The sequence below is a fragment of the Macrobrachium nipponense genome, chromosome 23, assembly GCF_015104395.2.
Source record: "Macrobrachium nipponense isolate FS-2020 chromosome 23, ASM1510439v2, whole genome shotgun sequence".
Lineage (NCBI taxonomy): Eukaryota > Metazoa > Arthropoda > Malacostraca > Decapoda > Palaemonidae > Macrobrachium > Macrobrachium nipponense.
This window is the reverse complement of record NC_061090.1, coordinates 44,035,093-44,046,188: the sequence shown is the minus strand read 5'-3', so window position 1 is coordinate 44,046,188 and position 11,096 is coordinate 44,035,093. Positions and strand designations below refer to the sequence as shown.

Genomic DNA, 11,096 nt, shown 5'->3' with positions numbered 1-11,096 from the left:
TTAACTGTTGGTTAACTGCTGAAGCTTGAAGGGGCTTCTCTGGAGTGGAGTGTAAGTTTCCTATGGTTCATAACTATACATGGAAGTTTTCAGCAAAAATACTCTCGTCCCCGGGAAGGGAAATTTATGACAATTAGAGAAGAGGTAATATGCACAGATTTCCTAATCCACTTAACCATTCAATTACACTGCACTGTTGGACTTATACAGATTGTTTATACAAGTGGATGTAGCAATGAAGTCTGATAGTTAATTACACATGGCAGCAGCTATATTCAGATAAAGGTTAAGGCTTACACTCAGGGTAAGGGGAATCAGACTCAGGTGGAGTCTGCCACGAGGTGGGAGGATAGGAGAGAGAGGAACAAAGGTTTAGTGGATAGGATTTCTTTCTATACAGATAGGAGGGAAGGATGGGATGTTACCATGGGGAAGGAGGAAGGATAGGTGAGGATACGAGGTTCTCATACAACAGACACCTTACCTTGTTAAGGGAGAGACAGTTGCCTCTTGGGGAAGGACGGACGTCGGAGACAACATCCACTCTGTAGGACTCTTGGTACATGAAGACTGCCACCCACGCTTTTGACCAGCTACCCCTCATTTTTTTAAAGTGGGGGGGTTACTTCCTTGGAGGGTTATCCTACTGGTCACTGACTCTTGGTCCCTTTTGTCGTAAGCCTAGACTCGCATCACAATTCCCCATTTGGAGGGTGCCAAATTGGTGCTGTTGTCTTGCAGGGGCGTCTGAAAGTAAGAGGACTTGGGGGGTGGGGGGCGGGAGTAGGCTGGTCTAGGATAGGATAGGTAGTGTGTGTGCGGCTGTGGATAGGGCCCCCAAGCTTGCATTCGTTTGAATTCCCTTACTGTTTCTCTTGTATGAGAGGAAAATGGCGGAATGGCCGTCATGAGTGACAACATATATATATATATATATATATATATATATATATATATAGATATAGATATAGAAATATATATATATATATATATATATATATATATATTTTATATATATATATATATCTATATATATATATAATATATAAAAATATATATATATATATATATATATATATATATATATATATATATATATATATATATATATATATATATATAAATATATATATATATATGTATATATATATATATATATATATATATATATATATATATATATATATATATATATATATATATATATATAATGCAGAGGAATCACAAATCTTACACGTGATATCAGATTTGCAGCTCGCCACTTTGAGATCAAAATGAAATACTAGGTGGCGAGTACTTTCGTGCAATTGCTACTCATTTTCAAAGTACAATGAACAAAATAAGTGATTTTTTTTACACAAGAAAACATGACACGAGAAAAAAAAAATGAAAATCACTGCTGGTAAGTCGTATATAAATCTGGAGAACCCGGTTAGAGAAGAATGTTTGGCACTTTAATAGCAAACCCACCTTTCCCCTATCATAATGTAATTCTTCGAGTTTATGCTTCTGCCCACGTTTATGCTGAAAATTGGTAAACAGTATTGAGAGATTAGAGTGAGTATTACAGTATGAGATATCAAGGAAATGTGTCATACAGGCATTTCCTGTGATAAATACCTTCACCTTTTTCATTTACAGTTACTGATGAGACTAAACTCAGTGGATGAGAGAAGAGTTACGTAAGAAGAATCAATTGGTGAAAATACCCGAGATGTACTTCCAAAAACAAGGCATCAGGAAGATGAAGCTCTTGTCATCATCAGAAATAGTTCAGTTGTTGAAACCTGAAGCTAGAGAAGTAGGGAAACCATGAAAACGTAGCTTGGCTACTTGTTTCCTCTCAACTGCCAATAAAATCTTTAAGATATGTAAGTGGCAGCAACAAAGTTCCCAAAAAAATTTCTGGTGTACATTTTTGTTTGTTTGTTTAATGAAATACTTGTGTTAAGAAAATTCGTCTTTCAAACAGCCATTTTATTACTTGGAATACCTTTCGTTTTACCAGGCAATATATTAGGAAATTTGAGCGTACTACCCATTGAGTATCATGACACAAATGCTGTACATACCACTCTTGACCTAGGATTTCTAATATGAGTAACGGCTGGGCGTGCCAGTTATGTATGTAAAGATATTGATAGTGTTTTAGTTATTTGTTGTAGTTCTCTTATGGCAAGTGAGTTTTTCTGGTGTTTATATTTGCAAACAAATTAATTTTCTTCCAGAAACTTCAGTTTTTTAAATGATTCTCATTGCATTTTGTAAGAAAAATAGAAAAACAAGTAAAAAAATAAAAGCAAAGGTATAACGCGATTTTTTTTAGTATTTTAGAACAGCATGCTTTACCAAAACCTGAGCAATAGTATGAAAATATTTTTTTATTCAGCTAGTATCTGAAGTGATCGTAGAACCGGTTCTCTGTTATAGGAGAGAAGTGTGAATTTTGAATGTATTTTCATGGAAAAACTTGCTAAAATTGTGGTGATTTGCTTCCAGAAAATAAGCAGAGTAAGGACGGTAAAAAGGCGAGAAACGTAGAGGTACTAGAAATGCCTGGAATAAAGATCAGAATAAGTAAGGAGTGGGGTGATATGATGATATGAGAAACATGATAAGAAAGTCCTGGAAGTAGGGAAAGGAAGAAATAGAAATTTCTGGGTTGATGCCGTCGCATAATTTTAGAACAGAATGGCCGTTCTAAGACGAAAGGACTTAAGTGAGTGAAAGTCTTTGACAAATGTCGATAGTGAACCGTTAGTTTTCCCTCAAGGGCGTTTCATCTCCACTTGAAGTGGAACATCAGTTCAACTGGTCACCAGCCCCCCCCACCCCCCCACCCCCAACTACCCATACTCCTTTTTGTTTTTCCTTGTCCGTTAAGCTACCGGCGTTTTTCGAGAATCTCCATTTTATTCAGAAATGGAAGGAAAGATTGATTTCAATGAAGATATCCTAATGATAAGAACAGTGTAGAGAAACATTTTAAGTGCGCTTACGACTCTATAAGTGGATATGTATTCAAATGATTACTCTGTAAAGGGATATACACTTTAGTAAAAGTATGTGAGACTTTCATAAACGCTTTTACTAAATACTCCATAGTGCTGACATAAATGACAGAAACATTTAGTGCTGGATATGAATTTTTCATAATTAAAACCCAGTTACAGTTTTTTTTAAATAATTCCGATTCTAGTTTTCCAAATAGACTCTAATTATAGGATCATTCTTGTGTATCTGAAAGATCTCAGCAGAGCAGCGTAGTCCGCTAGTGTTACTAATAACGAAGTCGTTTATATATATACGTATATATATACATTATATATATATATATATATATAATATATATATATGTGTGTGTGTGTGTGTATGTGTGCCTGTGTGTATTATCAATAAAACGTTTTCTGTTTCAGCCCAGCTTCGGTATTTTTAGGCATAACGAAAATTGCATAGAACTAAATGACTGCAGAAGGTACGAGTTGACGGTGATTTTTTCTTTCTTTATGGTGGTACGAGTCAGATTGCCCTCCGTCTTTGATTTAACCTCCTGGGCATCTCGCCGCTTTTATGGCTGGTCATAAACGGTGCTAACTTGGCCGCCAACCAATCTTTCTACACCGCCCTTGCTGCAACTTTCGTATCTCTTTGCAGTGTTTGTGAACGGTATATATATATATATATATATATATATATATATATATATATATATATATATATATTATATATATGTATATATATATATATAATTATTTATATATATATAATATATATTATATAATATTAATATATATAGTATATTTATATATATATATTTATAATATATATTATATATATATATATATAACTATATAGCTTGAAAATCCCTAACGGCCTGATATTTAATATGTAAGGTCCTAAAGGTTATAAGAACCGTAGTCGACACTAGGTATCTCCGATATAAATGAGGTATACACAATTCAATATACACACCTATTCCGCTCTTTTATAGACTACTGCCATACGGTCAGTTTACCTAATCTTCTATATCATACATTCTTACTTATTACACTAACGCGGCATTATAACCCTGTATCTTACATCGGCTATGATCAACGACGCAAGCTATAGTGAATGCTATATATGTGTGTGTATGTGGAGAGGAGAGAGAGAGAGAGAGAAGGAGATAGAGAGAGAGAGACGGAGAGAGAGAGAGAGAGAGTTGAGAGGAGGAGAGAGGGGAGGGGTATTGTAACGTACGAAAAAAAGTAACAAAAGTTGCTAATTTCACTGTAAGCGAATACGTCAGAAAAATAACAGGCGGAAGGTGAACTATCCAGAGCTTTCATCCAGCCATCATCGTCTGGGGACAAATCAGACATTTTAGAAGAATGGATAAATAAACACGAAAAGAGCGACAACTACCAGATTCTTAAGGAGTATATAAGAATGGCAGCCATCAAATGCTTTCATAGTACGTGAGAGAGATTTCGAGCATCCTTTAAACTGGTGCGGAAACAGTGGTAGTATTTTAATCTTGTCTTGTTCATTATAAACTTGAAGCTTTTATAGTTGAGAGAAGTGATATACAACGATCAGTATAGAAGTTAATATTTAGTGTTATATACGTTTTATAAGAATGTTTGTATGGTTACCCTTGTATTGGTACTTATCGTTAAGACTTTTGATTTAGTTTTAGACTGGATGATCCAGGATTATTTCTTCTTTCTTGCGGACCTTGACGTATAGCCATCTGTTGGACCTTGCTCCTTTTGTTTAGTTTTTGACCAGTCTTCCGAAACCGTCCAGTACTCCCATCTGTGCCCCGAAGTAGCATGAATAAACGTGAAAGTGCCTAGTACTGAATTTTTACTGTTATTTTCCCGTGGTATGTAGGTTTCTGGTTTCTCGAATATATACAGAAATACACGGCCATTATTTTAGCGGATGGTAGATTAATATAGTTTGACAGTTCCTTTTGGTGTTTCTCTAAGCATGTCATGAATTTTCTTTTTTTTTATTGATTTTCTTTGCTCTATTATTGGAAAGGAATTCGTTGTTAGTGGCAGGGAGGTTGGGGAAGAGGGGGAGCGAGGGTATGAAGGACGGGGTAATTGTATTTAAACTGTATTTAAGATAAAATCTACAGCTTCATGAAAAGAAATTTGGTATGAATAGAATGACTACATTTATTATATATATTGGGCAAAGGTGTGATGTATATGGCTAGTTTTAAAACATTATTGAGCTTTATATAGAATAGATGTGATATTTTGAAGAAGATTGGTTGAAATTCATAGAAAGTCATGAATATTACTAATTACCATATTAGCAACAATATTTTCTGTAAATGTTCTTTTATCCCAAGATTTCCGCTCTAATTTTGCGTCTGTAATGCGTTTACTTGTATGTGCCATCTATTTGTGACATTCACCCGAGCCAAGAAAAAAACCATCGTCAATACACTGTCCATCTGCGGATGTAGACGATTGAAAGTGTGGCCTCAAAATATTGCGCATTACTTGATTCTGCTTTCCTTCAAGTTGTTCTCCAGTTTACGTATGCTTCAGGCGTGCATGATTGTGATACATGTGCCACTTTATTCCCCTTCCCCCCCACCCCCCCCAACCTCTCTCTCTCTCTCTCTCTCTCTCTCTCTCTTTTTAATGGTGTTCTCAGCACGCTTGTATTTTATCTGCCCCCCTTCTCTTTTACGTATGATCGTCGCTAGGGATCTGAGATAGAATTCTTTGTCACAAACGCTCACGTGATGGAGATTCTTCTCTTTCATAATATGATCTCCCCTTTGTCAGTATTCCTCTCGAGCTCTTTATCAATCTGTGTCACGTTCGGAAGTTGTTAGTGCTTATCTGTGTAGCATATTAATGCTGGCACAGTTCATGTTTCTCAGGATTGTTCCTGATGGGGTTTCTGCGCATTGCCTCATAAACTCTGAAGTAATAGTGTTCTTTGTTCACAAAAACCTACCTAATAATTCGGTTTTCCTTACCTAGTTCTTAAAAGAGTACTACAGAATGAATTGCCGTCACCAGCACTTCCACTGCGATGTTGAAATTTTGTGCCGCATAAACTCTTACCCTTAATCATTTCTTATTACTTTTTACCTAGCAAGATCTATAATTGCTCTTTACAGAAATTAGTAAATTTCAACTTAGTTTGCTCGTCATAGCTATTTCTGGCTTCTAGATCGTTTGGTAATATGTTCGGTAAAATTGGCTGGCTTAATTTTTTAAGTCTCTATTATTTATTTATTCTGATATAAAATCCATTTCAATTAAGGCCAAATAATCTTGAAGATTTAAATTGTTTGTTCCTTGCTAACCAAGTATCCGGTGGTCATTTATTGGAACATCTCTGTTGTTTTTTATTGTTGTTTTCTCAGTATCAAATGTAAATAGCCTGCATCCATTGATTGTTGACTTCTTGGGGTTAACTTGTGAATGAATTCTTCACTTTATATATTGCGGAAATATGTTAGTTGTTAATATAGTAATCAGATATACGTATCTGAAATATTAATCTAATAAAAACTAATGTACCCATAGCATCAAAATTTACTATAATTTGCTTCGTTTGACAATGACTCAAATAATTTATTAATGAAAAACCTGATATTGCATAGACTGTTTATCGTACTTTGCATGGGAAGAAAATATGAGACTAGATTAGCTTTAGAAAATTATAATAATATTTAGTTTTGGCTTATTCTTTTAGCTGATATGACCCTGTATTTTTTGAAGTCATTGCAGTTAATTAAAGTTATTTAGCATCATCAGAATGACTATACAACAGTTTCCATGGATGAAAAATTATTGCATACACTAATCAAAGGAAAATATCTCTGAGCAAGTTTTCTATGTAGAACCATAAAAGTGCTAGCATCTGTTTTTTTTTCTTTACGTTTTACTTCGCTACAGCTGACATAGATAGCAATAAAGTATTTTTCATTGAAAGGCAGTTTATCGCTGTTTTACACGACACAAATATATATCTATGTGTCTGTTACTGTTTGGCAAATAATTCTTTTATTACAAAGAGTAGATTCTATTTTTGGGCGGTTATTTTCTTCTCTTTAGTTTGGCCTCTTATTTTAGCCTTTTTTTTTAATGCATTGTTGTAAACTAGTTATCTTTACAATTAAATAAAACTCGGGATCATATTTTAACATTTAACCACACTGTAAACATACCAAAGGAAGTATCGTTAAAAGGAAACAGGTCAGCAAAAACAAAGTTTTGGGTGAACTTTGCGTTTTATGTAATAGACGAGCTACTGAAATGAGTTATTTGATTATGTTGCATTTTAATTCTAATGTAAAGCAACATTCGATAACAGTATGGGTATGTATATTTGTGTAATTATTTATAACTCAGTTCGTGTTATACAGGTACATTATTCTTTACTTGTGTTATGTTTTTCTTTATATAACTATCTGTTAATGCATTTTGATAAGTTGCCAGTAGATTTAAAATGCAATTGTAATCGATTATCAGTTACAAAAGCATAATTTGAAAACGATAATTGCTCTATCTGAGACCTTTGGTTTTCATTAAAGAGATATTTGATGTTATGCATGTTGTATCTTGCCTTGAAATGATTGTAAAAATAAATTTTTTTTTTTATCTATTACTTCACTATATACAGTATTTCATCGAGGCTGTTCGTGTATTGTTATCCTTTAAGACGCATCATTTTTATAGCGTGTTGGGGCCATCACGAATGTTATCCCATGGCGATTTTCTTCTCTCCGTTGGCTTTGAAATGCTCCATCCAAGGAACTCATCTTTTTTAAGAATATAAGAAGGAATTTTTCTTCTCTGGCCTTTGGGATCAACGCCCAGAACACGAGAGCCCGTCATTCCTAGATGTATTTGATTCTTCCGGCGCTTCGATTTTGCATAGAGATGTCCGTCAAGCTTGCACATGAGATGAGGATTCGCTTCTTTGATCCTGTAGTCCTTTCTTGTGTCCCGTGAACTGTCCCTCGGGACGTGGATTCCCACGACATCTGTCTGCAAAGATTTTTCCCTCTTCCTGCTCATTGTTCATATTATATATATATATATATATATATATATATATATATATATATATATGATATATATATATGATATATATATATGAATATATATATATATATATATATATATATATATATATATATATAGTGTGTGGGTGTTCGTGTACACCAATATATTTATTTTTTCTTTATGCCACTTTCAATGATAACATTTCAGGGTAGTAGTCATGCATCTTGGGCCCTATGGTGTACTCGTAAACCAGGTCGGGGGCTATACTCCATGGCCACTAACTCATTTAACGTAAGCAAAATTAAGAGGGTTTTGCTTTGTGTAAAGTCGAAACATGGATTTGACTACCAATAGACTCTCGTATTTCATTCTCTTATAATGCTAATATTGTTGACGGTATGTTGTTAGTATATGCATAAGAAAGAGGACGGAGAGGAGACTGACTTGCGTTCTCATTCACCTAATGCAACTCTTGTACTAAACCCAGTGACCTCTTAACCAGTCTATTCCCTCGTACTTTTATATAGGCTCTGATGGATTCTTCAAAAATTCTTCTTCCAAGGTACAAATCGAATCCACCTGGATAGGAGTAATTTATTAGTTGCTAACCTATTACGCAACAACGAAGGATAATACCATTTTCAGCTGAATAAAACGTAGATTCAGAACGGTTACGTTTATCGAAAATTCTTTAAAACAGAAAGCTTAAGAGGTCTTGTGGCTATTACAACATGATATTGATTGGTGAGTATGACTAGCAGACTGATTAAATTCACCCTGGTAGAAGGTTAGAAGGTTACCACCACATCTACAGGCGTACCACACCTACAGGCGTATTGAATATTGAAACATCATAAGCTCAAAACCGCTATTGATTGATTTGTTTAAATCTTCAGGAAAATGTAAAAACAATAGACTATGCGATTTTCACAGCACTCCATTTCTGATGCTTACTTATACCTTCGTAGCTCACAGTGAGTTCACTCACCTTTCTATTCCTTGAGCTTCATGTTATTTCTTGGTTGGCAAATCCTGATTTCAGGTAAGTATTATTAATAGATAAATAAATATATGTCAAATCTCTCTCTTCTCTCTCTCTCTCTCTCTTCTCTCCGATATATATATATATATAATTATAATATAATATATATAGAATATATATAATATATCTATTATTAATAGATAGATAAATATATGTCAACTCTCTCTCTCTCTCTCTCTCTCTCTCTCTCTCTCTCTCTCTCTCCTCTATATATATATATATATATATATATATATATATATATATATATATATATATATATATATATATATATATATATATATATATATATATATATATATTATATATATATATATATATATATATATATACACACAGGGTGTCCATAAAGTCATTCCCTGATTTAATAAAATTAATAACTTTAAAATTATTGTGGATATGACCATACAACTTTCACATTCTGTTGAGCAATTACCAAAGTTTCTTTTGTTGCCTTCAGATGGCACTGTGATCACTCTATCTGCCACCTGAGTAAAGAATAACAGAAATGGTATCATTGCAGGAGAAAGCCCAGTGTGTTTTATGGTACCACGAAACAAAATCAACTGTTGCAGTTCAGCGCAAGTTCAGAATGAGTATCGACGAGATCCACCAGATGTTAAAAGCATTAAAGACTGGTATAAAAAGTTCACAGAGACTGGAAGTGTTGAAGACCTCAAGAGAAGCGGTAGGCCCAGTGTGACTGATGCATCCATTGTGGCTGTGCGCGACGCCTTCCACCACGTTTACCAAACATAACTCCTCTTGATTTTTTCTTATAGGGTTATATCAAGAATAAAGTGTACAGTACACAGTACCTAATGTTGAGACCCAAAAAGCAAGGATAACGGCAGCTCTAGCAACGGTAACTATGGAGATGTTGGAGAATTCCTGGCGTGAGATAGAATTTTGATTAGACATATTCCGGGCAACAAAGGGGGCACATGTTGAAATTTATTAGTAGTGTTGAAATTGATGAAAACCTTATACCTCTACCTAACATGGTTTTTGTGTAATAAATGTTTGAAATCCGGGAGTATTTCTAGTAATAGAAGTTCACTCTCGACGTGGTTCGGAAGTCACATAAAGCCGTTGGTCCCGTTGCTGAATAACCACTGGTTCCATGCAACGTAAAAACACCATGCAAATATATATATATATATATATATATATATATATATATATATATATATATATATATATATATATATAGAAATATATTATATATAGTATATATATATATATATATATATATATATATATATATATATATATATAGAGAGATGATAGAGAGAGAGAGAGAGAGAGAGAGAGAGAGAGAGAGAGAGAGAGGAGTAGTATATCTTAGTTTAACTAGACCACTAAGCTGATTAACAACTTTCCTAGGGCTGGCTCGAAGGATTAGATTTTTTTACGTGGCTATGAACCAATTGGTTACTTAGCAACGGACCATAACGCTTATTGTTGGATTCGAACAACATTATATCGAGAAATGAATTTCTAATCACCAGAAATAAATGCCTCTAGTTCTGCATTGGCAACAGCGGGGAGCAAACTTGGGCTACCAAATTGATAGGCGGGTATGCAAACCACTCGTCCCATGAGGAACTACGAGTGAGAGAACAGTTGACTGAAAAGTTGAAGCTGGGGAATGTGGTCTCTATGCTAGTTAAGCAAGCTACAGGTTCTAAAGAACAGGAAGAACTGGAAGGTTGTTTTGAACAATAGTGCCAAATTATTCAGAATTTCTTTCGTATTAGTAGATGAGATGAAGATAAGGATTTGGGTAGCTCTTCCTTTAAAGTACCGAAGTAGAGTCATTTTTAGCACACACCACAGAATCATGAATAGCAGCGGAAGGAAAGGCTTCATGAATTCATATGGCTGTTTCTTCAGCCTGGATGACTGAGGATTAGAAGTAGTACCATGCGCTAGATTGAAGGGAAAGTAAAACGGAAGAAGGTTAACGTTCCTCGTAACCAAGGGTATGACGCCATCAACATTAGACACTCTTAAGGTCGATT

General features: G+C 34.5%; 1 protein-coding gene across 1 annotated transcript in view; it reads left to right on the top strand.

Annotated features, from left to right (window-relative positions):
• Positions 1-10,135, top strand: part of LOC135200284 (uncharacterized) — an 880,536-nt gene extending 870,401 nt beyond the window's left edge. Inside the window, exon 8 of the mRNA XM_064228779.1 lies at positions 9,596-10,135. Coding sequence (XP_064084849.1) covers positions 9,596-9,831 — 236 coding nt within the window. The 3' untranslated portion in view covers positions 9,832-10,135. The remainder of the gene's footprint in view (positions 1-9,595) is intronic.
• The last annotated feature ends 961 nt before the right edge of the window (positions 10,136-11,096 follow it).